The sequence below is a fragment of the Melopsittacus undulatus genome, chromosome 3 (genome assembly GCF_012275295.1).
Source record: "Melopsittacus undulatus isolate bMelUnd1 chromosome 3, bMelUnd1.mat.Z, whole genome shotgun sequence".
In the NCBI taxonomy this organism is placed as follows: domain Eukaryota; kingdom Metazoa; phylum Chordata; class Aves; order Psittaciformes; family Psittaculidae; genus Melopsittacus; species Melopsittacus undulatus.
In genome coordinates this window covers 20,352,788-20,379,711 of record NC_047529.1, presented here as the reverse complement: position 1 = coordinate 20,379,711, position 26,924 = coordinate 20,352,788, and the positions used below count along the sequence as shown (strand labels likewise).

The 26,924-nt window shown below is 42.0% G+C and overlaps 2 protein-coding genes across 4 annotated transcripts in view; one reads left to right on the top strand and one right to left on the bottom strand.

The window, feature by feature from the left end:
- MFSD2B (MFSD2 lysolipid transporter B, sphingolipid) overlaps positions 1-3,668 on the top strand; it is a 36,027-nt gene extending 32,359 nt beyond the window's left edge. The window contains exons 13-14 of the mRNA XM_005146442.4: positions 470-646; positions 1,660-3,668. Coding sequence (XP_005146499.1) covers positions 470-646; positions 1,660-1,711 — 229 coding nt within the window. The 3' untranslated portion in view covers positions 1,712-3,668. The remainder of the gene's footprint in view (positions 1-469; positions 647-1,659) is intronic.
- Positions 3,669-6,348: 2,680 nt separating this feature from the next.
- Positions 6,349-15,229, bottom strand: LOC101868584 (WD repeat and coiled-coil-containing protein). Of its 3 annotated transcripts, none has more exons than XM_031046673.2 (5): positions 15,197-15,229; positions 14,515-14,600; positions 10,261-12,139; positions 8,972-9,089; positions 6,349-6,946 (listed from the first exon to the last, which is right to left on the bottom strand). In XM_031046673.2, the coding sequence occupies exons 3-5, from the start codon at positions 12,118-12,120 to the stop codon at positions 6,675-6,677; spliced, it is 2,250 nt and encodes a 749-aa protein (XP_030902533.2). In that variant the 5' UTR covers positions 12,121-12,139; positions 14,515-14,600; positions 15,197-15,229; the 3' UTR covers positions 6,349-6,674. The 3 variants fall into 3 exon arrangements, with proteins under 3 accessions (XP_030902533.2, XP_005146498.2, XP_030902532.2); XM_005146441.4 differs by lacking the exon at positions 15,197-15,229 and adding an exon at positions 14,758-15,136; XM_031046672.2 differs by lacking the exon at positions 15,197-15,229 and adding an exon at positions 15,050-15,124.
- Positions 15,230-26,924: the final 11,695 nt, after the last annotated feature.

Here is a 26,924-nt window from a genome sequence, read left to right as displayed (position 1 = left end):
CATGGAAACCCTGAATCAATGAACTGCAAGTGTTTACCTAACTCTAAGCACTTGAGTAAATTTGTCTATCTCGAGAAGAGTGCTTAAGGGTGGGTTTAATTTAAAGTTAATTATTGCTATTGAAATTGGTCAGATTACTTACATACTTTTAAAGTGGAGCTTAAATACTTTGCTGAATATTAATAGGAAACACATAAAAGAGCGATTTCCTTACATAGGATTCTATGTTTCTCTTAGTAGTTAAATGTTACATAATGAGAAAATACAGTTATCTGAAATTGAGCCCAAAAATGAGATTTGAGCAACAAAATTTGAAACATGTAGTGGGGGGAAGGAAACAAGAGAGGATTAGGAAAAACTGGGAGAAAAGTCTTGAAGAGTGTTGGGGGAAAGAAGGGAACCTTCAGATGAATAACTCCCATTTAGCTTTAGGCATACATACACACCACTGTTATTTCCATTTGTTTAGGTTTACTGGATACAAGCCAGGGTTATGCAGACAACCCAATGATGTGATCCTTACACTGAAAATCCTCATTGGAGCGGTCCCTGCTATCCTCATCTTTGTAGGCTTATTTATACTTCTTTTCTACCCAATCACTGAAGAAAGCCGAAGAGAAACAAAGCTTGCACTTGAGGTGTTAAGGTAGGTTTGAACTGACAGCAAACAGCAGTAACATCACTACAGCAGCTCATTGTCATACTGAGCAAAAAATTGTTAGTTACCAACATACACTTCTATACTCCTTACAACAAAACAAAGTAACACTCTATTAGTTGAATCATGGAATGAATGGACCCTTACGTGCTCCAGCATCTTATTTTTGTAGTGTAATACTACCTGCTTAGAGGGCTATTTGTTAGATATGTCAGATATATTTTACTTTTTCTCTGGTATGGTGCACATAGCACTATTGCAGTAGTGTTTCAAGCTCAAAATGAAGAATATTCTACATAGATAAAATACGATTTACTTGTATATAAAAGAAAATGGGATTCTTGACTGCATTCTTAGTGCTTGTGGCATACGAGAAACATCCAAACCATTTTAGAGGCGTAGGCAGGAAAGATTGTGGGAGAAAATGAAAGGACAGCTTTGAGCTGTTCTTTCCCTTTTTACTATTGCTGTCCTTTCCTCCCCTATCTTCACTCTCCAACAAAAATCTTGCATAGCTCAAAATCATCTGCCTCTGTCAAACGAAGCCTTGCTACACTGAGGACATAAGAACAGTTTATCCTAGCAGACTGATGGATTAAATATCAAAATATGTTGTTACTCTGTCTTGTTTTTATTATCCTAAGTTACTGAAACTGGAAACAGATTTCCATGCTAAGGGAATAATTCCAGGGCCTGAGCATGGGTATCTGGGATCAGTTAATTGCCTGAAGGTTCCTAAGGTACCTGCATGGAGTTGGCAGATATGCCACAGGCCTCTTGTGCACCAGCTGCCTTCTTGAGAAGCAGCTGCAGACTGGAGGGGATAAGCTAAACCATCTAAAACAGGACTGGTCCCTCTGATTAGGTACTGTAGTCACTGTTCAGAACAACTGAACCTTGCTGGTGGTGTTCAGTTGTTTGAGATTGCCAAACTATAGTTCAGTTAGTTAGCAATAAAAGCCAGAAGTCTGTTCACGTATTCTTTGTTCTGTTTTTAACAGGAGGAGCCATCAAAGCACAGACACCCTGGACAAAGAGGATATCTCAGTCTGAAAGCTCCAAATACAGCGACTTTCCAAATACAGTCTCACATCTCACGCACAAACTCTGTGAGAGTCTCCCAGGTCATTTCTCTGCTCACATTTTATCAAAAAGGATAAAGGATGATTCTGACACAGTCAGAAATGAAATCAAGAGAGAACACCACCGTGCAAAAGAGATATCTAACTTTATGCACTGTGCTAAAAAAGACATTACAAGTGTTCAGGAATGTGAGCTGTTGAAGGCTTGGGTTTTTTTGTTTGTCTGTCAGTGATTAATGGAAAGCTATGATCTCACTGCAATGGGAGATTCTATGGACTTGTAGGTCAGGGGAAAAGGATGTAAATATTATGCACCACCCAAATTTTAACTCGTGATATATTTCACCCTTAGGGGCTGGGATGGATTTTGAACATAATTTCTACCTATAAATTGCACACTAGTGTATTTGGAAAGCACTTTGGAATGCTAAAGTATACTATAAAGTTAGGATTTATTTTGTTTTTAAATGAAGCAAATCACTGATGCAGACATGTTTTGAGGATTTTCTCACAGAGTTTTTCTGAAAAAGTCAGGGATGCCATCATGCTTTAGATACATTACCTGAAAACTCATTTTTACTATAGATTCTGAACCCTGCCGATTCTGAACACTGAACCTATTTTATAGATTCCTAAGCTTAGGTAGGTCTTTCACTTTCTGGAGCACTTCATTTCAGACTGGTCGTTCTGGGTTTCTTCTATAGAGAAATGGAGACATCCAGAGGCTGTCTCCAAGCTTAAGCTAAAATGATTGGACTCTGAAGTCATATCTATATCTAGAGGGGAGAGTGATGAATCCAAGAGTTGAAGGCTTGTTCGCCTTGAAGACATTAGCACTATGCAAGACAAGATATGAATTTACAGCCCACTGGCTTCATTCTCTGAGTATGTGGGAGGGTGCCTTTATTTTGTACTAGAAGTGCCTTTGGCTTGCTGCTGCTTGGGAGCACTTGCAGTGAGTGTGTCACTGGGGACAGTGACCACAAGTAATTCACTCCAGGCCATCTGGGAAGTGACTCAGTGCTGGGACTGGAAACTGAAAGCTTTTACTGAAAGAAACTGTGAAATATAACCGGTGCACCCACTGCGTGTCTCATTAAGTTTCATACTGAAACCTTTTCAGGCAAGTTTGAAGTCTGCAGCCTAATGAACTGTACTAATTCAGCAAAACACTTGATTATGAGTGACCTTTTAAGGATATATTTTGAGTGTGTGTTGGTAAAAGTTAGCTGTGTTTAAGACTTCTGCTGTATTGACATCAAAGGCTGGGGTTTTTTTTTTCTTTGTTTCGGTTCTTGGACAAATCAAGATTTGTATGCCTGGGGCATATGTGTTTACAACAATAAAAACCATAAGCCTGTTTACAATTTTGAGTCTGATGGAATTCGAAATAGCAGATTGACTGCACCTTGAAGTAGGTAAGTTATGTGGTAATCTCACATAGCTCCAAAACATCTTAGAAAACAGCTTTGAGGGGTTGATTTATTCTGTAATATTTGTAATATTCTGTAATATTTCTGAATAGTTATCTTTAAAAACAACCAGAAATCCCAGTAAAGGCTGGTTATGTTTTAGCTGCTATAAATCTGTAGCTACAAGGCAATGGATCTGTGTCAGTTTATGTAAGCCAAATACTTAGCCCAGTGATAAAAGGGTTGCAAAAACTGCTGGCTGTGCTTGATTGGAGTAATTTCAGTGTGGCTTAAGATATTATTTCTAGATCAGTTATGCAGCTGCCTCTAAATTGCACAATGCCCCACCTGAATTCAGTCACTTGTAAGATAAACTTGGTTGATTGTAAACCGATTTCTTCTTCTCCACAGAGACAATAATTATCTCACAAAGATGTACTTGGTCCTCACTTTGCATATGGAATCAATAATGGAAACTGCCAAAATAAAGCAGAAAGCCTCCATAGATGAATTTTAGTAGAGTTTTTTATCTTTTGAGCATCTCATTATTTTGATTATCAGAGCTGTATTTTTGTTAAGAAAATGAATGTATTTTTGTAAATAAAAAGAACGGAAGAGTAAGGGCAGGGTAAGGTTTTTTTAATTATTATTTTTATTTCAGGGCTCAGTGTTGGTGCTGTAAAATGAATGAACTTCCTTTGTCTCCTTGTCAGTTTTAAATGACGTGTATGCCTCCTAGACAATTCAGGACATATGACTGAAAGAAGCAGATTCTTACATTTACAGCCATTCAGATTAAACACTAATCTAATATAAAACTCCTGCCTAGGACTGAATGGCAGTAACAAGGGCCAGGTGAATCCTCAGGGGTTCTCATGCAAGTAATACCCAAATACAGTCGCAAATACGTGGGAGATTGGATTAAACCAGCTGGGTGCCTAATGGACAGCACTTCCCCACCTGCATGCAAACAGTTCCAACAGCTTTTCACAGACTGAGGAAGAAAAGGATAACGGAACTACATGTCAGCAGTAGTCCCCCGTAAGGCAAACTATGCCTGATCCTTGCCCTTGCTGAAGTGTAGTGATGGCAGCCCAAATCTTCTATGCTGGGCTGATTGCTGGTGTAGTCAGTAGCTGAACGAGTCACTGTTCTTCTCTTGCAGGTTCACCCCCCCTTCTAGTTCCTGCCTAAAATCAATGTTGAAACTCACCAAGGTTATGCCAGCTTTCAGTGTTCTGCTGGTGACCTGTCATGCTGCAGGTTTCAGCTGCCAGGTAGGTGAGCTGTCATCCCCTCCCAGGAACTGAGGGAGACATTGCTGTCAGCACCCAGCACTGCCGTGTCTGCTGCCTGGCTGTGTCCTGCCTGCCCCTGGGCTTACTGACCATCCACAGCTTAGGGGGATTAGATCGCTTCTGCTGAGTCCCTGACTTTGAGGGGTGAGTATCACCTTGGACATCTGTTCCAGGGAGTCCAGAAGTCTGGGACCTTCAGTGCCAGGTCACTGGGTTTTCAGGCAGGGCTCTGTAGATTTGAGTACTAATTCCTTAAGTCATTCCTGCGCCGTGTAAGAATCTCTGGTAGATTCAACACCAGCTTCATCCTTTCATCTCTATTCACCTGCATTCAAAGGAAAATGGTTGAAGTGGACAATGTTTTAAAGCCAACCCCTGCTTTTTTGGGTTCATAGATTGTTTCCAAATATCACTTGTTAATCTCCTTTTCTACTTGCCTTTCTGGGCTTTAGATAGAAACTGCAAAATTAAATCAGTCTTCTTGAGAGGAAGAGTTTCCTTAAGGGAAACTGAGGTCCTCTAAGACCTGGTATTTGTCCAGCTCTTTGAAGATGAGGAAAAAGCAAGTTAGTTCCAAGTCTCATCCTGGGAGGTACAGCCAGCAGCAGCCTAGTATACAGTGGCCAGTCACATACCTCATATGAATTTTGTATCATAGTTATGTAAAAACCAGTATCAAAGTCTTACAATAGTCTCTCCCTTCAGAAAACTTCTGGAGTGTTTCTTTACATGTAATCTTTTCTAACCCTTCTGGTGAACTGTCTGGAAGAGGTAAGCTGGTTATCCCAGTGCTTTTATTCATAAATGATACTTGGTACACTTGGAGCATTATGCCCCACATCACCTATATAAAGGTTGTTATTAACCCGTATTACAGCTCAGCTAAATAGAAAATCAGTTAATCTACCAGTGGTATCTTAGCAAGAGATAACAGCCTGAGCTGCAGGTTCTTTCAGTTCTTGCCCCATCCCCGTGTTCAACCATGGTGACTTCCACCTGCTTGCACATCCCTCTCCAAAATTTTCTGCATTGGAAAGTAAATTCTTGTTACCATCAGCATTATGCTTGATACATTTTACACCTATAATGACATACTGGGTCTGGCTGGGATGGGGCTGATTTCCCTCACCACAGCCTGTAGGGTGCTTTGGATCTGTGACCAAAGCAGGGCTGGCAACATCCTGATGTTTTGGCTACTGCTCACACAGCATCAAGGCTGAGGCTTCCTCTTTGTCCTGCTCTGCCCCACTAGTGAGTAGGCTGGGGGTGCCCCAAACCTTGTAGGTGACAAAGCTGGGACAGCTGACCCCAGGGATATCCCATATGGCATCATGCTTAGTAATAAAAGTTGTGAGAGAGGACAGCCAGGGTTATGGCACTTGTTTTGCCAAGCAACAGTTACACATGCTGGACCTTGCTTTCCCACAAGCTGCTGGACAGCTGCCTGCAAACAGGACATGCTGAATAAACTTCTTGTTTACTTGTACATGTAACTTATTTTATCTATTAAAGTGCTTTTATCCCAACCCCTGAGTTCTTGCTTTTGGCCTTCTAATTCTCTCCCCATCCCACACAGAAGCTCAGCTGCCAGCTGGGCTCAACCCACCACAGAAGATGACAAATGTGAAGTCACTTCCCCAAATCCACACAGAGAAACAAGCAAGGAGAAGCATCATCAGTGAGCACAGGAAGGGAAAAGGGTCTTCTACATGCTCAGGATATCCCACATGATCCTATGTTGTTCCAAACTCTGTACACCTGAACTAGTGCTTACACCCTTAGTAACACTGGTGCAAAACACATGCACTTCTGGAGGCCCTGTTCCTAAATAACATGTGTCTTATTTCAGGCTTTGACAAAAGTGAAGAAAGGGAAAACAATGCAGCATTTTCCAAGGATTTATTATGGAAGTTTACTCTCATCTAAAACCACCAACATATCAAAGTCCAAGATAGAAAATTTAGCTCAGAAGCTTCTAAGAATATGTGTTTTCAACCACTGGTACAAAGCCCTAGTCTTATGCAAGAGGCTCATTAAAAAAAAAAAAACACTGCTTAGTATAAAAAAGTTACAGTTTTCAAAAATCAAATAAATAATTTGCAACAAACCCCCCTATGGAAACCCAACAGATGTGAGACAGACTGCTGTTCGGAACTGCAGTCCTATGCAGGGAGTTCAAAACTCTCCCATTGTCAGACAGGCATTACAAAATCACTGTCAGGAATCACATTTTACTGCTGGGCTGTTTTGAAGGACTGCTGTCATCTAAAGCCTTGGAGGAGCAGTCTATGAGGACTTCCAAGGAACTTGTGATATCCAGACTTTCTGAAGAAGCAGGTCTGCACCTTTCTGTGGAACTGATGATGTCCAAAGTTTTGGAAGAACGGGAACTGTAGCCTTTTGCACTGGCATCTCTCACTACTATCTCCTGCATGGAAGTAAACAGCAGTGGAACAAAGCCCTCGCTGTCTGCGGTGAGAACAATCCAAGATGAACCTGTGAAGACATGAAAATACCTGTTCGTAAGTTTTCATGTAATTAGGTATGTTTGAGGTATAAAACACATTACTTCTGAAATTAAACATGCTTCTGTGTGTTTACAGTTTTTCTAGGGGGAAAAAGTATGTGGAGACACAGGTTGCATAATCTCAAACCTACAGGACAGTTGACAACTATGTGAAATACCTCCTTGACCAATTGGAGATGAGACTATAACAGATAGAGACTTCAAATATGGAAGAGGAATGAAATTCTGAACAGAATCCATAAGACTTGTTTTAGGTAGGTATTTATAACGTACTTCACACTTCTTAATCTGTGCAGATACTGTGAACAGGAAAAATTAAATGACAAATGAATAAAAACAATTTAGAAAATGGAAGGCAGAAATATTGCCCTGCACTGTGCAAACCCCATGTCTCTGGTCCCTTTGCTACTTGACTTCACATGATCAGTAGCATTATTTTTACCATTTGAAATAATTTACTGAATCAAAACTACTGATTTCTACCAAGTCATAGAAACCAGAAGATTTTCACACTTGTACCCATTAAGTTGATGAAGAAATAAAATTGAGCTCAGGGAGGGTGAGGGAATTTAGAGAAATTCAGAGAAACATTTCCAGCTCTTTGCAAGTTTACATTACGTAATTCATGTCACAAGTAAGGTCATGCGAAGATTGTATCTTAAAAGCATGCAACCCCTTAATCTTTTGGCTTAATAACTCATTTAGATTAAACTTGAAAATCAATGCAACTTGGGAAATTGAAAATACCATTCCTACTTTGCCCATTTATTTAGTAACATTTGTAAAATTAATAAAGAAAATGATGGCAATACTGCTTGCTTTTAAAATGTATCTAGCAAGGTTAGTCATAGGATGACTGGGGGGTGGTGGGAGAGATTTAGGTTAGATAGAAGGAAGAAATTTATTACCATGAGGGTGCAGATAAACTGTGGCTGCCCCAACCCTGACAGCATTCAAGGCCAGGTTGGATGGGGCTTTGGGCAACCTGGTCTAGTGGAAGGTTCCCCTTCCCCCAGCAGAGGGGTTGGAACTAGATGATCTTTAAGGTCCCTTCCAACACAAACCATTCTGTGATTCCATGATGACTATTCATTCCTGGGCAGCCAATTCTGTTAGTTTTAGAAAGGAGAAGCTGAACTAACACAGGTAATGGGGTCATTTTTCTTGCCAGAAAGAAAAGTTGTTCAAGTCTTGTAGCTCAAATTAAAATTCCAGTCTGTAAAACTAAGAGATCAGTGTCTATGAGAGTGCCTGCTGTTATCACTGGGTGTATCACATGGTTCTGGGTTGTGCCACAGCATAGGGACAGTTGCTCAGTAATCTTGAGCAGACAGCAGACACCAAAGGCAGGTAGCTGGAATATCTGTAGTACAGAGAATATCTGTAGTAGTAATATACCATATTCCAAAAGTATATGATCTACCTTTGCCAGAAGTAAGAGACAGAATTGACACATACCCAGACACGTGGGATGAACAGAGAACAGCAGAGAAGGTAACAGCAATAGAAAGGCAGTTAGTTCTCTTCACAGCAAAACCAGAAGTGAAACATACTGCTAGAAGTTACAGAGTCACTTTTGTGTTTATAAAAAATGACAAGATTTCTTAAAGGAGACCAGATGCTGGAACTACAGATTAAAACATAGAAAACTGTATCCCAAAGCCACCAGTCACCTCTAACCTCCTCACTACTCAAACTTCATTACTTAGAATAGCTGAAAACATAAATAAAAATACTGGGTGACAGTAATTTTCCTGCACAACTATTTGATAAGGGGGTATCAATATGTAAACATGGGCTATTTTTTTATGATGTAAAAAATAAAAGCCCAGAGAAGAATCTTCATGTTATAAACCAAATGAGAAAACTGTTAATAATCTTTCATTATTTATTCCTTGGGTTTTTTTCCAGATGGGATGATGCGTATTGCTACTGCTCCCTGAGAATGCTGCCCATGTTTAAAGCGCTTTTATTATTGAATAATTACAACATACCGTGTTGCATTTCTACAAGAGAGAGATTAAATATTTGCTGGACTGTATTTAAACGGAGTTTGCCACCACAAAGAATAACAGCTCGTCTTTCATCTGAATCACTTCTGGAAAGCTGCTTCTGTAAAGCAAGAAAGAATCATTAGATACCATGATGTATATTTAAGCAGAGATGGCAAAACAGCATTAATCAAAACAGGATCACAGACATCCCTTCAACTGCAGCATTTACAGAAAGGCAAGTGCTACACTGATTCAGACCCATGCATGAGATTTATACTCCAGTTCCTCAGCTCTCAAAATGACAGCCTGTGAGTGATGGTAACAAGTAGCTGTGCTAACTCAGCATGTGTCAGAACAATGGATAGGAAATCCTACACTGCTGCTGAAGAAACCATGAGCTTCCTACCATCTGTGAGGGACATTTTCCTTGGGAGTCTGTAAAACTGCAGGTTTTCCATCCTCCCCCCTCCCTGATCCGCAGCTTCAAAGGAGGTGAGAATTCCTGCCCATGAAAGTTTGGGATGAGGAAAGAACTGACAAATCAGAAGGGCTTCTCTGCCTCACCTCTGATCATCACTGCCCCAAACCTTAAAATCGGGAGGTGTCTTCAAAGCACATTCACCATGGAGCAGAGCAAAGCCTTTTTAAAACCTGCCAAAGAGCAGTTGTTACCAGAACTATAAACTCCATGTTGGAAAAAATGCACACAACCACATCACTTCCCAGGGAAGCCTTGATAACGCCTCCAGGTCATGACAAAAACACAAGGGAGTAAATTCTGACTCCTCTTCCATGCTGTGGACAGACCCATCCACACACAAGGAGGGCATGTGGTGCCTGCTGTCTGCGCAGATTACTGTCCCTATGCTGTGGCACAACCCAGAACCATGTGATAACACCCAGCCTCACCACCCTCACAGAGAACAGTTTCTTCCCAACATCTAATCTAAATCTCCCCTCTTTCAGCCTAAAGCCATTTCCCCTCGTCCTATCCCTAACATGCTCTTGTAAAAAGTCCCTCTCCAGATACCTCTTTAGGTACTGGAAGCTGCCCTAAGGTCTCCCTGGAGTCTTCTCCAGGCTGAAGAGGCTAAATAAGACTCCTCTTGGATTCACCTGCATGCACTGAAATCATTCATAGATATTGATTAGCAAAGATTAAACATTCATAGGATGTCATCCTCTCTGCACACAATCTGACAGGACTTCAAGTTTTAAATCCATGCAAAGAACAGACATCCATAAACAGATTTTTTTTTTATCATCAAGGCTTCCAATATTAAAATTACCTGGCAGGTGATATTAATAAACGAGGGCTCCTGAGAAGATGGGTATATTGGAAGGTTTCTCTTCCCAGATTTTAGCAGCTCAGTTAATTCACAGAGATGATGCTGTAATTCTGTGAAGTTACCAGACAGTTTTTCTACATTTTTTGAAAAGTAACTTGCTTCCTTTTCACATAATAAGTTATTCTTGTAAGAATTGGGTACTTTGAAAGCTGCATCTGCCTGTCTTTTTGGAGATGTTGGCTTGACAGAAGATGCCAGCGACATGGCAGACAGTGCCGCTGCCCGATTAACTGGTTCAGCGTCAAGACACTCAACTGCTGAAGAACAACTCATGGAAATCTTCTTATCTTTGAGGTCACTCATGTTTGACAAGCTTTGTTCATAAACAGGACTCTTAATTTCTTCAATGAGTTTCTTTTTACTGGTAGGAGACTGAATGGCAGCACAATCTGGCATCAAGAGTCCACGACTGAGAGGGTGAACATCTCTAGAGAAACCATGCTGTATGTTGGAAAGGTTCAAATCAGAGCTCCCATTAACTGATGCTGATGTTGAAGGACCCATTTCAAATATTAGTTCCTTAATCATCAGTCGTATCATATATTTGTCTGATCTTGAAGAGGGAAGAAATGCAGGGTCAGTGAATCTTTGTTTTCCAACCAGTATCAGTAACAATTTATTGGTCAAGAAGCACAGCCCCTTTGGTTTTTCATTTTTCTCTAGCTGAATTTGTTGAATATTGGGTAAATTGGATGAAGTCAGTGCATAGACTAAGATAACGTTACAAGTATTGGAGGCAACTGATACAATTTGTGTTTGGGGGTCAAAAGCCATTATATCAGGAACCAAAATGCCTGGGATGCTAACTTTTTTGGTAGAGGTAACCTTTCTTTCAAATGTCACCAAGATGAGATGTGAAGAATCCTGGCCACTTCCCGTTAGATAGTCCTTGAGCCGCAGATGCAGAAGGGGATTGGAATCAGTGCCCTGCTTGCTAGAAAGTATGTGAGTTAGATCCACAGGGGATGCAACAACAGACAGGGACTTCTCCGAGTCCAGTGACTTCTTCCCCCCGTCCATGGAATACTCTTCCTCACCACATAAGCTGGACTGTGAGGGGAAGGACTCCGTTTCAGTGCTGGCTGGAACTTCAAATGCCACACCAGCATTTAAGCCACAGATCTTGTCCAGAGGAAGTTCAGTAGCAACAGCAACTTGGAAATTCAGAGTAGCTTCCACAGCACAGACGTAGCCTCCCACATCAAAGACTGGGCAAAAAGAACAAGCACTCAGTGTTTTCTGAGCATCATCCCAAATGTAAGAATGAAGGGCACTGCCTACTCCCACCACTAAGCGATTGCCTTCCTTCGTCCAACAAGCGCAGTGGATGAGGCCACTGCCTTTAATATCTGCATTAACTCTGGAGCTGTTGAGGTGAACAGAGTGTAGGACAGAAGCATCCTGTGTAGTTAGCACAGCCAGGATCTCCTTCTTGGGATGCCACACACAGCCCTGGGGGAGCACTGGGAATGGCTCACTGATGTCGCATATCTGAGATACCAAGAGCTTATTTCTTTCTGTAGCATTAAAACAGAGCTGCCAGATGGTGATATGCTTTTTGTGTTGCACAGCGAGCAGAGCTGGAGCGTCAGGGGGACATGGGCCCCAGTAGAGTCCATGGACATGTTCAAACTGACCAACAACACTTGAGTCACCAAATTCTGGGTCTCCTTTATTAAGGTGTAAAGCAGTCAGTATCACCTGTTTCCCATCTGTCCAGGCAATGCCATGCACAGGGTGAATTGCTTGATGTAAGGCGTTAAGGCCAGTTCTCAGAAGTTTTGCCCTTCCCAGCTCCATGATTTTTCATGTGAGATATCTGAATAAATCAGAACATAAAAAAGAAAAAACAAATTTATTTTGTAGGGATAAATTTTTCTGTAGAGGACAGAGGCCAATACCCATACGAGCATTTAGATTGTGACCCTGCAGTGCTGGGCTCCTCCTTCCAGTAAAGTCAATACACACATAATGTTCATCTGTGCTGAATCCCCAAGAATGTTTTGTTTATGGTGTTTCCACAATGAAACACAATTCTAAGGAAAACCCTCTGCAGTTTACACAGGCTCAGTCTACTGCATTTCCACAACAAGACCAGTCCTTCCATTCACATCAACAGGGTGCTGCTTCTCAGTATTTCTGAACGACATCAGCATTAAAAAGTCTCAAAATATCAGCTCTCACTCTCAGCCTCATAGGCAGTCTCTGCTCAGACAATGTAATCCCTTATAAGTATAACCAATGATTAATGCATTATCTACAAATCTGATCCTGTATTATAGTGGGTGAGAACAAGGCACCTGTATGCTTATTCCAGAAAGCTCTCTCAAAAAGCAAATGGAATTTTGAAGAAAGTTAGGCTCAAAGAATACTTTTCCTTAGGAAATGAATGAGAAAAGAATTTAAAATAACTTATAACACAGGAGAGGGACAGACCCACCTACCTCAGGAACCACCCGTACTATAACAGCATACAAATGACTCCCAGTCTTCAACATTCTCCAATGCAGTGATTATCCCTTTCTCCCTTTTCCCAAGTGATTCAGCACCTTTCTGTCAAAGCTCACAAAACACTTTATAGCTCACTACTGTTTGTTGGGTAGAAGGGTTGAAAGCAGTAAGCAGCTGACTGTGCCTGCAGCCTGGTATTTCCATATACCTACATATCCATACAAAACTATAGAGACACTTTTAAATGCCTTATATACATATATATATATTTAGTATCTGAAGTAATTCTGGGAACATTTTCATAATTTGGATATTGCTTTAAGAGTACTTATTTTCATATTGTCCTGCAAGTAGAAATTACTGGTTTATAGGAAGGAAATGAAACCACAGAAAACCTTCATTCCACTATTTTTGAAAGATGGGTTACATGATTTGCCTGATTAGAGTATTTTCTACATAAGAGCTTCAAAAAGGAGCATGGGGAGCTGCCAGCAATAATTATTCTCCGTAACCTGGAACCAGCGACATCCAGAAGCCACATGCAAAACACCAAAACTTCAGAAAAGTTCAGGATTTCACATGTATTTCTAGTTTTTTAGCTGTGAGCAATCCCTACTCTGTGCACAGAAGCCAATTCAAAGGAACTGATGGTTTCCTCACTTAAGATTCTCCATAGGATTTGACTCAGCTGCAAAGCCACAGCACAAGCTGCAGCTTTAGTAAGATATATGACAAAGAAGAAGACTGTTTAAGAAAGTCGAACAGGAAGAGCTTATCACAAGGTGCAGGGCCTGACATTACTTGGTATTTTAATTAACTATTTGTGGGTGACCCCAAACTTGGAGGAAGAAGGTTGGGAAAGATTTCAGAGACTAAAATTAGATAGAAAAAGTTGTGTAATGATGATCAAGACAGCTTCTTCTCAAACTCACAACAAGTGCAAAATTATATACCTAGCAAAGAAAAAACCCAGAGCCTTGTTATCTCCTGAGTAATAACTCCCTGGGTAGCAATATAGCAAAAGAATCTGTCTTACAAATCACAAATCAATTTGGATCACATACTGAATGTTTCACTTACGTGAAAATGTTGCCAAGTAAGAGTATCATTCTGGAATGTTTTTAATAGGGATTATCTCAAGGGAGATAATGGCCCCACTTCCACAGAGGTAACAGTATCTTCACTGGAGTCCTGTGCCTAGTTCTGAGGTTAGTAGTCCAAGGATGATGGAGATGCTTAACAGAGCTCAGGGACCATAGAAACACAAGAAGCAGGTTCACTCAGTTTGGAGGAGAATGTGAGTGTAAGCTTGTACCCACCAGTCTGCTGACAAGAGAACACTGATCCCCTTGTTCCCTATGTCTGCTCTAAATAATGAGAGATAATAATCAGCTTAGTTTCAACAAAGGAGATTTAGGTCAGCTATTAAGGAAAAATTATAAGTGATAGCTAAGCACTGAAACAGGTTACCTTGGAGAAGGGAAGAAGGTATTCCATGAATTTTACTATCTGTAAGTCAGTTAAGTAAACATCTGTGAAGGATAAGTTCAAGTACACTGGATCTTGCTCTTGCTAAGATAGCATCCAACATACTTTCCAATTAACTTCACCATCTACCTGGCTCTCCTCTAAATTCCAGTGTGACCGATCCCAAACTTGTTCAGCAACCGCCACTTGTAGGAAATCAAAACATTGGTTGTTCACTCTTTAGTGAACACATGCACGCTGCTTGGCAATACTTACCGGAGATGATACTGTGCCTCCTAAGATATATCACGGTTCAAAGCCTCCTGTGATACACCAGCCATTCTGTGCTCTCCCAGGTCCACCTGGAAAAGCAAAAGCAGCAAGATGCTCACTGCCCAGTGCCCAAACCACTCGCCCTCCACCACTTCCACAATGGCACCTCAAAGCATGCAGCCACCGGCGAGGCCCGCCCCAGCCACCTCCCTCCTCACGGTCCCTCGGTACCTGCCCGGGCCTCACCTCACGCCCTCGTACAGCGCCCCGGCGGAGGCCGAGCTCCGCGGAGGCACCTGCCCAAGCCCCTCTGGCGGGCACCGGGGAGACGCTGTGGGGCTCTTGTGGTGGAGCACCGGGCGCAGAGAGGGTCCAAACCCAACCGCCCGCCCGGCGCTCCCTGCGCGGGCCCGCCTGCACTGATAATCCCCCTTTCCCACAGCAGCCCGCCCGCTCCGCTTCCTCCGCCGGGGCCGGCAACCTCACGCTCCCGGCGGCTCAGCCCAGCTCCGGCTGGGCGGTACCCGCGGCCGCGTACCGGAGCCCCGCTGCGGAGACAGCCGCTCAGCCCTGCCGAGCGCCTACCGGCCCTGCCCGGCCCCGCCTCCCGGGCTGGCCCCCGACACGCCGCCACACCCTGCGCTCTAGCGGGGCACGCTGAGCTCTACGGCCCGGCCGGCGGTACCTCCGAGAGGCGGCTCCACAACTACAACTCCCGGGAGGCAATGGGGCGGCGCGGTGACGTATTTCCCGTCAGCTGTCTCACCCGTGCAGCCCCTGCCTTGGGGGCCGTGTGAGGCTGGCGGTTCTCTCCGGGGTCAGCAGCGGTGGCCGTGGTTGAAGGGGCCGGTCGGCTCGGCGGGGCTGGGCCGCGGACCGTGGGACATGTCCAGCCCACGGCTCCCTGCCCCGCCGACAGGAGTGCCCCGTCGCGGGAGGAGTGTGTGGACACCAGCAGGGTGACTGGCCACCAGGGGGCGGTTCAGCCCCTTGCGGCAGGAGGGTATAGCATAGGGTGGCTCCTACGGGCCGGCAGACAGGACACTGGTCTGAGCGCAGAGCATGCAAGTGGCAGCAGTTATTTGGATCCTTCTGCGGAAGATAAAGATGCAAAATGGAACATGTGCCTGCAAGAAATCGGGAAGGGGACATCTTACAAGGGCATGTAGGGATAGGACAAGGGGGAAGGGCTTTAAATTGAAAGGGGAGATTTAGATTAGGTCTTAGTAAGTTCTTCCCTGTGAGGGTGTTGAGGCCCTGGCACAGGTTACCCAGAGAAGCTGTGGCTGCCCCATCCCTGGAAGTGTTCAAGGCCAGGTTGGATGGGGCTTACAGCAACCTGGTCAAGTGGATGGTGTCCCTGCCCATGGCAGGGGGTTGGAATTGGATGAGCTCTAAGGTCTTTTCCAACCCAAACCATTCAGTGGTTCTGTTTGTTTTGTGTTTGTTTTGTCATTTGTTTTCTGTTGTGGTTTTGTTTGTTTTGGTGGGTTTTTTCCTCCTTGGCTGAAAGAAGCATGTAAATATGTTACAGAGCTACTCCAATGCATCTTCTGTGGTCCTGATTTATTGTGTTGGGCTTAACCTCTTATAAGTCTCTAAGGCCACTTTAAAGTTATCTATATGGTAAGACTGTGCCAATTTGTCACTATGTAGTACTGCAGGCAGTCTGATTGTCCAGCTCTTGAAACCCATACTTTTGATTGGAAAAGATGCCTCAAGCAGGTGTCAAAGGCGTGAAAAAAAATGCTTGAGATGGTTACAAGGTGAAATATGTAAATAGATCAAAGTTACTGAAAGAACACTAGGGGGTGACTTGGGTATACTGCATGAGTGCCTTTACAGAGGAAAACATCAGAGCTGAGGAGTTCTTTACATGAGTGAAGGGAGGTTTTGCAGGATCTGTGGATGGATTGACACATGTAAGACACAGCTGTGAGTTTGACTGATACCCAGAACAGGCTACCAATAGAGCAGATCCTCTGTGTGCATCTTCCAGTTGCAACCTGGTGACTTTCAGGGATGCGTTATTTAAATGTAGAGTTTGCCTCTGTCCCAGGAAAATTTCTGAAATCAATAAATGGATTTTAGATGAAATTCAATGGCCTGTGATGCACTGTAGGTTGATAACTATGTATGATGGGATGCAAAGTAAAATTCCACAAGCTGTTTCTATCAAAAAATACAGTCTTTTACATGGTTATACTGGCAAGGGTTTGTGGAAGAGAAATTCCTGCCATTAGTTTCCAGGTTCCTTTGGAAGCTTGTTCAGCAAAGAAGTGAACATGTCAGTGACATGGATAGTGGGATCGAGTGCATCCTCAGCAAGTTGCTGACAACACCAAACTGTGTGGTGTGGTCGACATGATGGAGGAAAGGGATAACATCCAGAGGGACCTTGACATGCTTGTGAGGTGGGCTGATGCCAACCTCATGAAGTTTAATCATGACAAGTGCAAGGTCCTGCACCAGGGGCAGGGCAATCCCAAGCACAAATACAGACTGGGAGGAGACTGGATTCAGAGCAGCCCTGCAGAGAAGGACCTGGGGGTGTTGGTTGATGAGAAACTTAACAGGATTCAGCTTCAGTGTGCGCTTGCAGCCCAGAAAGCCAACCGTATCCTGGGCTGCATCAAAACGAGTGTGACCAGCAGGTCGAAGGAGATGATCCTGCCCCTTTGCTGTCATGGGACACCACCTGCAGTACTGCATCCAGCTCCAGGGAGCATGTGGAGCTGTTGGAGTGAGTCCAGAGGAGGCCACAAAGCATTGAAGCACCTCTGCAATGACAACAGGTTGAGAGAGTTGGGGTAGTTCAGCCTGGAGAAGAGAAGGCTCTGGAAGACCTTAAAGCAGCTTCCAGCACCTAAAGAGGCTGACAATAAATCTGAAGAGGGACTTTTTACATGGGCATGTAGTCGACAGGACAAGGGGGAATAGTTTTGAACTGTCAGAGGGGAGATTTACATTAGATATTAGGAAGAAGTTCTTCACTGTGAGGCTGATGAGGCCCTGGCATAGGTTGCCCAGAGAACCTGTGGCTGCCGCATCCCTGGCAGTGTTCAAGGCCAGGCTGGACAAGGATTTGAGCAACTTCGTCTGGGAGAAGGTGTCCCTGCCCATGACAGGCGGTTGGAGCTCAATGATCTTTAACGTCCCTTCCAACCCAAATCATTCTGTAATTCTATGTTTCTATGAAGTGGCCATAGAAAAGGAACAGGGATGGCTAGAGAGCAAGAATAGGATTTGTTTGAATTTTCGTGTTTTTGAAATTAAAGTACATCTTTCCGCCAGCTTCAGGCACTCGATTCTGTGAGTTGCATTACATAAATAAATGAAAAACAAATCTGAGTTAATGAGTGGATTTCCAAGGTTACATTTTTAGTTTAGAAAGACAAGAAGTGGACCCAAATGCCAGCTCTTCTGCATTGCTCCATAAATACACACTCTCTGGTGTATGAGGATTTACCAGAAACCAATCACACGTTTTGATTTCTGTGCGCTGTTTTCCTTTTCCTCTGTCATTAACAGACAGGGTGCAACCATAGAAAGAACAATCCCAAATTAGCCCAGAATGGGAAAGGAAATTGAAAAAATTCCTGTAGAAATTTATATATTCACAATATGTCTTAACATACTCTCAGGGTTTGGCCTTAGTATGTTGTGCCTCAGAGAGAGGTGAGCAAAGCTGAGCCCTGCCTAAGAGATGGTGATGATGATCATTGTATTTGCACTTGTTCTTTTTCCTCTGGGAAGTACACGCTTACACAGGAGAATGGCACAGCACTAGGAATTCCTGCTATCCCTTGCCCGTGTCACACCTTGTGGGTTGGTAAGGGCTGTTTTCTAGTTCTGCTCCCTTCTCTCTACAGGGTTTCATGTGCTTGAACATTCAACACTGTCTTACATCAGCTGTTGGTGCAGAAGGTGCCTGGGGTGCTTGGTCCTGTGCATTGCAGAGGATAAGACAGAGCCTGTGCTTTCAGTCTCGTTCTTCCTATGGATAACAAATAGGTGACACAAAAATCCACCTCCTAAAGTACTAATGATCTGCCCTGTGATTTGTTTGGATTGATGGCAATGTGGTTTGCAAGTGCTGCCCAGGCAATAAGAAAAATTTCCGGGACTTGTTTACGGCAGTGGGGCTGATGTGAAGTGTTTGTACTGTGAAACTGAGACACCAGGGGGCTTTACGGCACAGGAACAGATCACTGAGCATGGTCCTGCTTCTGAATCTCACAAAGAATCTTGTTTAACGTGAATGATTTCACATTTTTCTCTTTTCATATAAACAGAAATTGACTGTCCATAGTAATGTATGGAAATAAAACATTTAAAAATTATTTTATCAACTGAAGATAACACAATTTGAGAATGCCTCAGAAGATATTTTATTATTAAATGTTTATTTTTGTTTCCGATATTTATAATTATACAGGTGTTTTTAAGGACTTTTATTTTCATCATGTAAATTCTCTTACATGTGTAAATGCTAAGTAAGTTATACAAATGAACAAAAAAATATCACCAAACCTTGTATTTTTTGTGAGTCAGTAGAACATGGTAAGTTGTATGTCTTGATTGAAATGGAATTATCTCAGTCTACCAGCATGCTAGGATGATGTGTAGGAGGGTAAATTTAAATTAGAGCTTAGGAAGAATTTCTTCCCTGTGAGGTTGGTGAGGCCCTGGCACAGGGTGCCCAGAGAAGCTGTGGCTGCCACATCCCTGGCAGTGTTCAAGGCCAGGCTGGACAGAGCTTGGAGCAACCTTTTCTAGTGGAAGGTGTTGCTGCCCATTGCAGGGGGTTGAAACTGCGTGATCTTGAAGGTCCCTTTCAACCCAAACCAGTCTGTGACTCTATGATAGTTACACCTGAATGCTTATTTCTGTGCCCAACAGTGTGTACCTTATTTACGTAACCACAGGCTAGTTATTTCATGCTGTAGAACAGCCACATTAGCTATGATGTGCATAGCCACAGCGGTTATTTCACAGTAGCTGTAATGCAAATAAACATCTCTTGGTTTCTTTCTCTCCCCCTGCCCCCCAGACATTTCAAGCTGTTTACTGCTGATATATATGATGCATCTGTTACTTCAGGGATTTAAATGATGCAAAACCCCTTAGGAGAGAGATACGAGGTAGAAAGTGGGGCAACAAAATTATACAAGGAAAAGTGTTTAAAAAGCTGAAATTGTAGAAATTGTTTCCTGTGGTCATGCTTATTTAAAGCATACATCTTGTCTTTAAAAAATACGTGCTCACATTGAATCAGGCTTATCCTTAGACACTAAACAGTCTCACAAATCTCTTTTTGGTCCCTGCACTGAGAACAGATTTGCGTTCCCATAACTTGATTTGTTGTATCATTTGGGCGTCTGCTTTTCAAATTAGCTTGAAACACAACATTAATAAGAATATAGGACAGTCTGACAAAGAAGAATGATGAACACCAGTTAGAGGGAAAGAAAGGCAGGGAAAGAAGGTGAAATGGATGTGATGGGGAAACATGCCGTAGAGTTTTTTTTAATGCACTCTGTAGATTATTTTTTTGGCTATTTTTTTCTTATTGAATATGTACACATTCAAAGAACATAATGTTATAAGGTACAGAATAATTTGAAGATACATCCTGTTAACTTGATTAGCATCATCTTTTAAAAAATATATTTAATCCAGCTTATGGATGCTACTGAATGAGCAAGTTCAGATCTCATCATCATGTTTCTTAAAGATAAAACTTAATGAGGCACTGTCATGTATTTTAGACCCTAAAATATCATATGGTAAAGTCTGAGATCAGTAGCTAAAAGGTACAGATGTTTTATGTGCTTTTTGTTAGTACATTAAAAATGTTTCTTCTTAATTTTGGGACGTGATTAGTAATAAAGATAATATACAATGAGCAATTTTGCAGAAAATTGCCTAGACCCAAGGCAATATCATGCTGTTACCAGAAGGCTGACATGCTGTGAGATGGGTGAACAGGATCATTGTGTGTCAGACACATGAGTATCTTGTCTGTTCTACTTGGCTGAGTGAAGCCAGAAGGGTCACAGTGTTTGCATAGTGTAGGCAAAACTGAATTTTCTGCTATGTAGCACCAGGCCTTGCAGGGGGTTCCTTGTGGCTTCAGGCTTTGAGGAATGGAGAGGATCAATGACAGTTTTGGTGATTAAGACAGTGACAAACTAAGTGGGGCTTTCTGCTTTTGTTTGCAGCGGTAGCTACCATGCCTCACCTAACACAAGCAAAGCCTGCTTTAGCAGGTCAGATTTCAGCAGGTCAGACATTTTGCTTGTTCTTGGAGAGACAAAGGAGACACAGGCTGTGGTCTGAATTAGTTTTCAAACAGCTGATTGTTACCTACTCTGGGAAGAAGGAATCAGCAATGGAGAAAACTCATACTGCAGTGTTTTGTTATCCCTTGTTCATGCTGTGACAGCCACATTTTTCTGTATGTTAAAAGTTACACCTTTTTCATGTCTGAAACAGACCTTCAGCTTAATTTTCCTAACCCTGCTGCAGTTTGAGATACTGAATGCTAGCCTAGGGCCAAGTAACAGGAGGTCCACGGTGGATGTCTGTGAGAGAAACTGAAGGTCTCCCTGAAGCCTTCTCAAGACTGAACTCAGCCTGTCTCCATAGTGTGCTTCAGTCCTCTGAGCATTTCTGTGGCCTCCTCTGGACTCGCTTCAACAGATCCACATTCTCCTTATGTTGGGGGCCCCAGAGCTGAACGCAGAACTGCAGGTGAGGTCTCATGAGAGCAGAGGGGGGAAAATCACCTTATAATAATAGTGCTTGTGGGTTGTGTACCGCCTTTGATATTTTTTAAATGTATCAAGTATATTTGATCTGGAAGAAGTGACTGTTGCATCTGAAATGAACCAATGGTTTGCATTAGTATGGAGTTTTGGTTCATTTTTGTCTATAGCATTACGTTGTGTGTTTAGATGTATTGCTGTCTGGCTGTACTCCCTTTCATTTGAGATGCCATGGTGCCTCCTGACAAGTGGGATCACAGAATCACAGAATCCCAAGGGATCCTCGATAAAGACCAGAGGCTGTTGAGTATTAATGGTTTTAATTGGCAAAGTCACTTCCCATGCAGGAAGCCTTTCTGTGCCAGTACTCAACCTTGGCACCACATACCTCCAAATGTTTAATCACACCTGACTGTTCACACATATGTGTCAAATAGTGGAGGAAAGGGAAGCATAAAGTTCAAGCACAGTATTGGCTCTGTGCAAACAGAGGCTGAATTGCACTGAGCACTTTGGAAACTCCTGTGAGAGGTACCCAAATGTCATTAGCTGGGAGATAAGGGCAGTCCTCTGCTTGTTCATTAGATAATAGTACCAGCAGGGAGGTACTGGGTGAGATTTCTTTCAACATATTGTAAAATTGCCTCAGTCTGTTAGAAAAATGAAACAATGATATTGACTAATTAACATCTGTAAACATATAAAATAACTATTAGCTTGTAAATCACTGATGCATAAGTTAGTTTCTGAAATATGGGACAATGGAAAATAAATCAATACTTTCATGTGTGAAATTGCATAGCTCCTGGGATTTACTTTGCCTGACTCCACATGCTTAGAAGTTAGGGCAGATGAGTCCAGGTCTGAAGGGCTGGTTTTGTAATTGCAATGTGGTACTATATTTTGGGTTTTTAAGAACAAGTTAGATAAAAGTCAGGAGTTATTTAAGAATCATTGGCACTGTCTCAGGTAAGAGAGAAAGACTCTTCAACTACATATTGGCATGGGGAAATGGACAATGCTTCTCGTTTTCTGTTAAGACAGGAAAACCTGAAAGTAAAAAGTGGCTAAAAACATGTTTATTGTCCAAGCTGAGAAAACAGATAAAAATGAGAACCAGGAGAAAGAAATTTAGGCTTGATCATACTGCTTATATTATTTCAGTGGTTGAAAAGATATTAAAGGCAATTCACATGAGTATAGGTAATAGTATTCTGTAGTAATAGAGGAGAAAAGGGAGGAACTAGTTGCAGGGCCTCCTTCATATACTTCCTGCAGTAATCTCTCACTTTTTAGCTATTCTGAAGAATATCAAAGTAATATTTCATTGTGCAGTCAGCATCATAGATAGGCCAGTAGGATTTCAGCTGACTTTGATTTTGTCACAGTTAATTTTTATGTTGTTTTATTATTGTCCTCATAATTTTTTTTTTTCAATATCAAAAAAGAAAAAGCCTATTTGGCATCTAGAACTTCTGTTGTTAGCATTTTCTCAAGAAGTGGGTCAATACAAGAAACCATGAAGAGTAAGTAAAGCAGACTGCTGCATGCTTAGCAGCAAACTTATGGTAAATGAAAGGTAAGTTTTTGACTTTGAAGCAGATCGTACTTACAAGTAAAGATATGCCAACTCCTGAAAACATAGCAGGATGCAGAAAAATGTGCTGGATAAAGATGCAGAGTAATTAAAATGGAAATCTAGATATGTTTAGTCCCCACAGGGAAAATGTTGGAGGGGAACTGGTGCATCATTTAGTCTTCTGAGCACCACTGGTATGGCATACTGAGTGAAGCCATTCATCTGATTTAAACTCTTAATTTCCTGCCTTTCCTCTGTTCTCATTACAGAAGACAGACTCTCTTACTGGGTGCCTCTGGACAGGAACCTAGTACCAGTAGTCTCACTATTCTTCCAGAGGAGCCTGTCATTTCTGCTGGTGAAGAAGGAGCTCAAAGAAGGGGGTTAGCACCTTCAGGAAATGTAGGTGATCTGAACAACTCCTCTTTTTCTGAACTAATTGATTTTGGCCCTGTAAGATGGCACTTCTGGAGGGTGGTGAGCACTTCTTGCTGCTTTTCTCCTTTTCACAGCCTGCTGTCTGCTCTACTCATTTTGTCAAACTCTTCCTATCTTTCCACATGTCTTTATCACTGTTTGTGCAAAAATCTTCTGTACAGCTTGTGCTTAATAGAACAGTCATCTTACATCTCTCTTCTTCACTGATTCTCCATCTGTTCTCCATCCAAACCAAAGCTGAAAATTTATCCTGTTCTTTGCATAAATCTCTTCAGCACTTCTCCCAGTGCTTTTATTGCTTTCAATTTTAACTTTACAGCCCTGTGATAGACACTATAGTAGATAGTTACGCACTGCACTGCACTCCTAAATCATTACCTGCAAACAAATATTTCTTCATTTAGTTGTTGTCCATTTTTAAGTGCGTGTATATGATTTAAGCACTTACTTTCAAGTAAATGCACATAGTAGTATGTTCATAAATTGGAGGGCAGTGCTATTTAACATTATATGGTTTTAATTGATCATAGAATCATAGTAGAGTCAAGGAATGTTTCAGGTTGGAAGGGGCCTTAAAGATATTCTAGTTCAAACCCCCATGCCACAGTATATGCTATAATTTCCCTAAGCCTTCCTAAAAAATTTTAAGTGTCCAACAAGATGAACTGGGGTCCTCTTTTGTTACCAGACTAAACGTGCTGAGTGCTGATAGCACCTTCGGACACTGATGATCGGGTGCTGATAGCACCTTACTTAGGGTCACTAACCCTGGAATCATGCAGCAGGGGAAAACAATGTTACTCAAAGTGTAACAAATCCAAAAGTTCATTAAGCATCACAGAACTAAGATTTTTAATTTTACAGCCAGTTATTCCCTGAAACTAATTGCTTTGTAAGCTAAAAGTTTATTTGCCTCTTTTTATCTCTGCCAAACCAAACCAAGCCAAACTGATTCAGAGACGCTCCTTTCACTCCTGATCTTCTCAACATTCAGAGTTACAGAAGACAGAGTGACAATGATGTCTAGTGATAATTACAAGTTGTGAGGCATCTTTGATGTGTAGACATTTGCCAATCTCTGCTAGTTAAGATTTTCACCTTCTCATAATTCCCCTTTTGTCTGTTGCAACAGCACAAAGGCACGAAGATGACACAAGGTGGAATGTTAGTATTCTTCTAGCAACAAGGAGGTCCTTATGAATAATGTATACATATAATGAACTCAGAGAAACTCTACTGTACAAACAGAGGTGTGTTGGTATGTTATCAGCCAATGTTTCCTTAAATTCATATGTTTAGTGTGCAAGAATGTTCCATATACTGGATTTCCTGTGTTTCATTAGCCTCATTTCAAGTGGACCAAACTGTGGGACTACCACCCACATAAGATAATATTTGTGAGAAAAATTTCTTTTAGTATTTTCTTTAGTTGAGCCTAAGTAGTCATCTAAAGTATATCCTCCCATCATTACAGTTAGTTATAATCAAGTTTTATTTAGCATAAGCATTGTAAATACCATATACTGTTGTGAGACACAAGGATGATGTTCAAGTGTATTTGCAGGATTGGAAACATCTGCTGCTTCAAAATGTGCTGTGTCTTTTAGAAACCTGATAATGCCTTCCCTCACTATACTAAGTCTGTGAACCTCTGTGTTACTTACTTGGTTTCAATGTTTTCTGCTGATTTCTGTGAAGAAAAGTGTGGCTTACACCAAATTTTTTAAAGCAGTAATAGTACAAATACCTTTTTGAAACTAGTTTTCATGCTAAGTAGCTGGAAATCCAGTTAACAAAATAACTGTAAAGTAATAGTTGCATTTAATGGTTAAAAGGTCAGGTTTGTTTTGTTTTTTTGGTTTTCAAGCAGGAATACTCCTCAAGGCTTCTTAGAAAGGTCTTTTTGAACAAGGTAGTACAAATATACCCAGCTACATTGCTTACCAGTGGTTATAGGTGGTATAGAATGATTCCTTCGTCTCTGGGAGGACACATGCATGAGAAGGACATTTTTTAATTCAGTGAATTGAAACTGTTCCTCATGGGATTTTTGGCTGTACCCTAGTAATGCCAAACCTCCAAACCCATTCAGTGCCTTCAAACCACCTTCTCGATTGAGCCTTCATACTGAGTGAAGTATTGTAACTGGATTTTAGCGTGTCTGTGCTCTAGAAACAGGTTTGCCATTGTTCCCAGGCAGGAGATAATTAAGATAATGTCCGAGATTATTAACAGGATCCAAAATGCACAGTACGGAAAATAAGTCTTAGTAGTAGCTTAAACAAGTCTCATCCTTTTTATGTTTCTCTGAACATATAGGGTGAAGCAGGCATGCCCTTCCATGGTTTCTGCAGGGGCCTGTCCAGCAGTACAAAATGCTAGGCTGCACACCCATGGCTGCTCATTACACTTTATCCATCTCTTTCCATTTAGAGGATGAAAAGTTAAGGAGTTCATTCGGTTCTTCAGAGAATCATAGAATCACAGAATGATTTGGGTTGGAAGGAACCTTAAAGATCATCCAGTTCCAACCCCCTGCCATGGGCAGGAACACCTTCCACTAGACCAGGCTGCTCCAAGCCCTGTCCAACCTGGCCTTAAACACTGCCAGGGATGGGGCAGCAACAGCTCCTCTGGGCAATCTGTACCAGTGCCTCAGCACCCTCACAGGGAAGAATTTCTATCTTATAGCTAGTCTAAATCTCCCCTCTGTCAGTTTAAAGCCTTTCCCCCTTGTCCTGTCCCTACACACCCCTGTAAGATGTCCCTCTCCAGATTTCTTGTAAGCCCTCTGAGGGTGCTCTAAGGTCTCCCTGGAGCCTTCTCTTCTGAGAAGGGATGAACAAGGCTGAACAAGCCCAAGCCCAACCTTCTCAGCCTGTCTCCATAGCAGAGGTGCTCCAGCCCTCTTAAGCATCTTTGTGGCCTCCTATGGACTTGCTCCAACAGCTCCACGTTCTTAGTCTGGGGCTAAATGCAGTTCTGTGGCTGGGGTCTCACGAGAGCAAAGTAGAAGGAGAGAGTCATCTCTCTCAACCTGCTGGTCACACTTCTTCCCTCATGCATGTTACTGTCACAATAATCATGATGGTTTCATTTTCACAAATCTGTCTGCCCGCTTCTTGGTTGTATCTGTATTTCCTCTTCTCTCTGAGCATGAGGTTAATCTGACTAAACATAAATGTGTTTAAACTAGTTACCTTAGCTTGCTTTTGCAGTCAGTGGCAAGGAATAGGCACTTACTTAATAGAAATGGTTCACCACAATCAGTTTTAGAAATCTATATTAGGGCATGAGTAATCTGCTGTAGAAGTGCTTTTGTTTTTTTGACTGACCATACAGGAGCCTGGGTGACAAGTTCAGTGTAGACACCTGTGTTCAGCCAAATGGAATTTATGCTCAATGTTTTTGATCCATAATTTACCTTGTAAGGTATTTTCTTTTCTGTGTGCATATATAAATCTATGTGCTGTGTAAGATGCTGACAGGAGACACTGATGCAGCCTTTTCAGTAATTGAACATTTTCATATAAAAATGAAGCATCTCTGGAAAGTTGCAGGTTTCCATGGGATCCAGCTGGAACAGGGAAGAGAGCCTGAAGCAGTTTTCTTTTCTTTTTTTTTTT